Raw genomic sequence first — 2,874 nt, forward strand, 5'->3', positions numbered from 1 at the left:
TTGTCCAACAAAGATTTTTCAACTAAAACACTTTACACGTGAAATACAAAATACAGGGGAGGGGGGTGAAGTGAGTCTGACATAAAATGAAAGCGGAAAATAGCTACCGAGTTCTTCGTCTCAGATGCCCCCGGAAACATTACTATACACAACAACTCCACGAGGGTCAGAGCCAAAACAAGCACATCGTGACTGTCGACAGCCTTATGATCAGACAACATCATCTACAACTACCACCACAAGAAACAACACTAGAATAACCTGTATCAACTGCATATGACATGTAGTTCATTATGATGCTCTCGAGCTAAAAACATATCACTAATATAACCATGAATAATTATTCTCCTTTTTCTACACTTCCTCGTGGCTTGTACTCTTCAAAATGTTATACTTGCAGAGAGGGCACGTAGCATTGATGTACAACCACTTGTCTACACAGGCACAGTGAAAATGGTGACCACAAGGAAGTTCCCTTAGCTCAACTCCGTCATCGTAAGCAGAAAGACAGATGCAACATTCCTACATATTAACAAGGAACCAATATCAGTTGAGTACTAGACTTAAATTACAAAGACTTGTGACAAATGGAATTATCACAAACACAAGCCGAGCTTCACATCATGTTGGTTCCAAAGAGGCATATCGCACGAGGAAGGAAAAGGGAAATAAACAGCATAAAAAAAACAATGAGATCAACTTACTGCATCATCTTCAGGAAGAACACGTTCCAACGGAGAATCTGTACCACATTCAGTCATTATTCCCCCAACTTGTCCTTGGACATCAGCAGCAGATTTCTCGTCATCGACAATTTTTCGAAATTTGAATTTTGATAACTGATCAATGTCTTCCTTGGAAGCTCCCTCCTGATGCAAGTGGTCATATGAAACAAGTAAATTGAATGGCATGCTAAAACAGAAAATAAAAAGTTTAAAAAATTCCTAGTTAATCTATTAACTGCCAAGAGCTTCATAACCTGCATAAAAATACTTAACTGAATCCTTTCAAACAAATGCAGAATGCAGACTTTTCTTTAGAAATACTTAAAGCATGGTCATCAAGTAAAATTTAACATTCAAATTATGCATGGCATTGCAAGCTCACTATTATATCATATCAACTTTCTGAAAACAAACTTCTATCAACTTCATTTTAAGTGAGACAAGACAATTATCTAAGTTGAACAACATTCATGTAAAATGCTCACAATTCAAACAAGGACTTCCCCATTTATCTAGTTGGTTATAAGTCAACTTCAAAATGCACCGATCTCGTTTACCTCCATTAAGCATCCCATTTCAAACTAGATACTCAAGCATGAATGCACACATACATATTAGTATATTTCTGAGTCATTTACAATCATGATAATCTTACATGCAGCAGGATGAAAGTTACCTGATCTGCCACAGCATATAAGATTGCAATAATACATGGAAGGCAGCAGCAAACAGCAATGCCAATGACGCATGCCAGGGCAACGCAGAAAACAACAAAGAACACATCAAAACCAAGAAAAATTATACAAAGCCTGCAAAGAAAATTACATTAAAAGAGTTGCGATACAGTTACAAGGAAAAAAAATTCAAACGACAAAAAAGTAGAAGAAAAGAACGAGATAAGAGCAAACCAATAAAGTTGAGGTGAGCTATGTGCCATTGCTTGGCCACCTATAGATGCCCAGTAGAATCCAATAATCCACCAGATGAATGAAAACATCGTATTTGCAGATTCCAGATGCTTTGCAACGCTGCTGAAAACATCAATTGAAACTGATTAGCAACTAAGTGTAGGCCTGTAGTATCATCCAAGAACCAAGATAATATATTAAAAATTTAAACATACAGATATGACAAAGATCATAATAAATTTATCAAACACTTCACATGTCAAATGCATAGGGCAGATTATCATAACATCACAACTTCAAGGTGAATAAAATACCGATCTCCATCAAATACCAAATTGTAACATGTTCTGGGCTGAAGTGAAATGGTGCCTAAATCACAAGTTATCAAACTTCCAAAATGGCTAATGAAAAAAAAAATGTTAATGTACCTCTCAATATATACATCCTAATTCCACCAATTAACCAATAAAAAGCAAGAGCTAAAGGGTGATCTAAAACGATCATTAACTTCTCTAAACCATCAAATACCAATATAGTTTTTAGAATCAAATAACTGTATACCTGCCACCATCCTCTTCCAATTGGGCTAACGACACGTACTGCTCTGAACGCACCCTCGATTCTGGGCTCAAAACCCCTTCCTCCCCGGCATTAAATGTTCTGTACTCCGAGCTCTGTCGCCTCCTTCGTCGATTATACTCCACACAAACGCAAATCATATGCAAGAGACACTGGAAAGCATACCCAATTATCCACAACCTCATCGGCATATCCGGCCTCTCGTCCCTGCTCAGAACCAAAACACTAATTGCCACCACCACAAACGCTAAATTCCAGATCATATCGAGGATGACGACGGGCTTAGAATATGCCCAATTGCTCTGGCGCTCCTCGAGTTGCTCGGCGGCCGTTTCTCGAACCAGCATGGACGGCTCACGCATCATCCTTCGGCTGCTGGCACGGCGCAGGAACCGAGCCGCATCACGAATGCTCTGGCGACGAACGGTTCGGCGGGAGGAGGACTCATCCGCTGAGGCGCTGCTTGTCGATGACAGAAACGGCGTCCTGTCCAAAACGTCATCGGAGGAGGACCGGTTCGTTGGAATTGTCGAAGCCATCCCTGGGATTTCTCAAAAACAATTCGTAGAATATTTCCAATGACAAATAAAAACAATTGGATTGTCAAATGCTATTCAGTTTATATGCCACCAAATATAAAATATAGCTATTGTTTCATCAGT

At 39.2% G+C, this 2,874-nt stretch overlaps 1 protein-coding gene across 2 annotated transcripts; it reads right to left on the bottom strand.

The window, feature by feature from the left end:
* Window positions 1-2,874, bottom strand: LOC120117410 (E3 ubiquitin-protein ligase At4g11680-like). 2 transcript variants are annotated; one of them, XM_039137695.1, is made up of 5 exons: window positions 2,195-2,874; window positions 1,634-1,753; window positions 1,402-1,534; window positions 705-869; window positions 1-522 (listed from the first exon to the last, which is right to left on the bottom strand). In XM_039137695.1, the coding sequence occupies exons 1-5, from the start codon at window positions 2,749-2,751 to the stop codon at window positions 355-357; spliced, it is 1,143 nt and encodes a 380-aa protein (XP_038993626.1). In that variant the 5' UTR covers window positions 2,752-2,874; the 3' UTR covers window positions 1-354. The 2 variants fall into 2 exon arrangements, with proteins under 2 accessions (XP_038993626.1, XP_038993625.1); XM_039137694.1 differs by having other exon boundaries at window positions 1,634-1,756.

The sequence above is a fragment of the Hibiscus syriacus genome, unplaced genomic scaffold (assembly GCF_006381635.1).
Source record: "Hibiscus syriacus cultivar Baekdansim isolate YM2019G1 unplaced genomic scaffold, ASM638163v2 tig00110319_pilon, whole genome shotgun sequence".
Lineage (NCBI taxonomy): Eukaryota > Viridiplantae > Streptophyta > Magnoliopsida > Malvales > Malvaceae > Hibiscus > Hibiscus syriacus.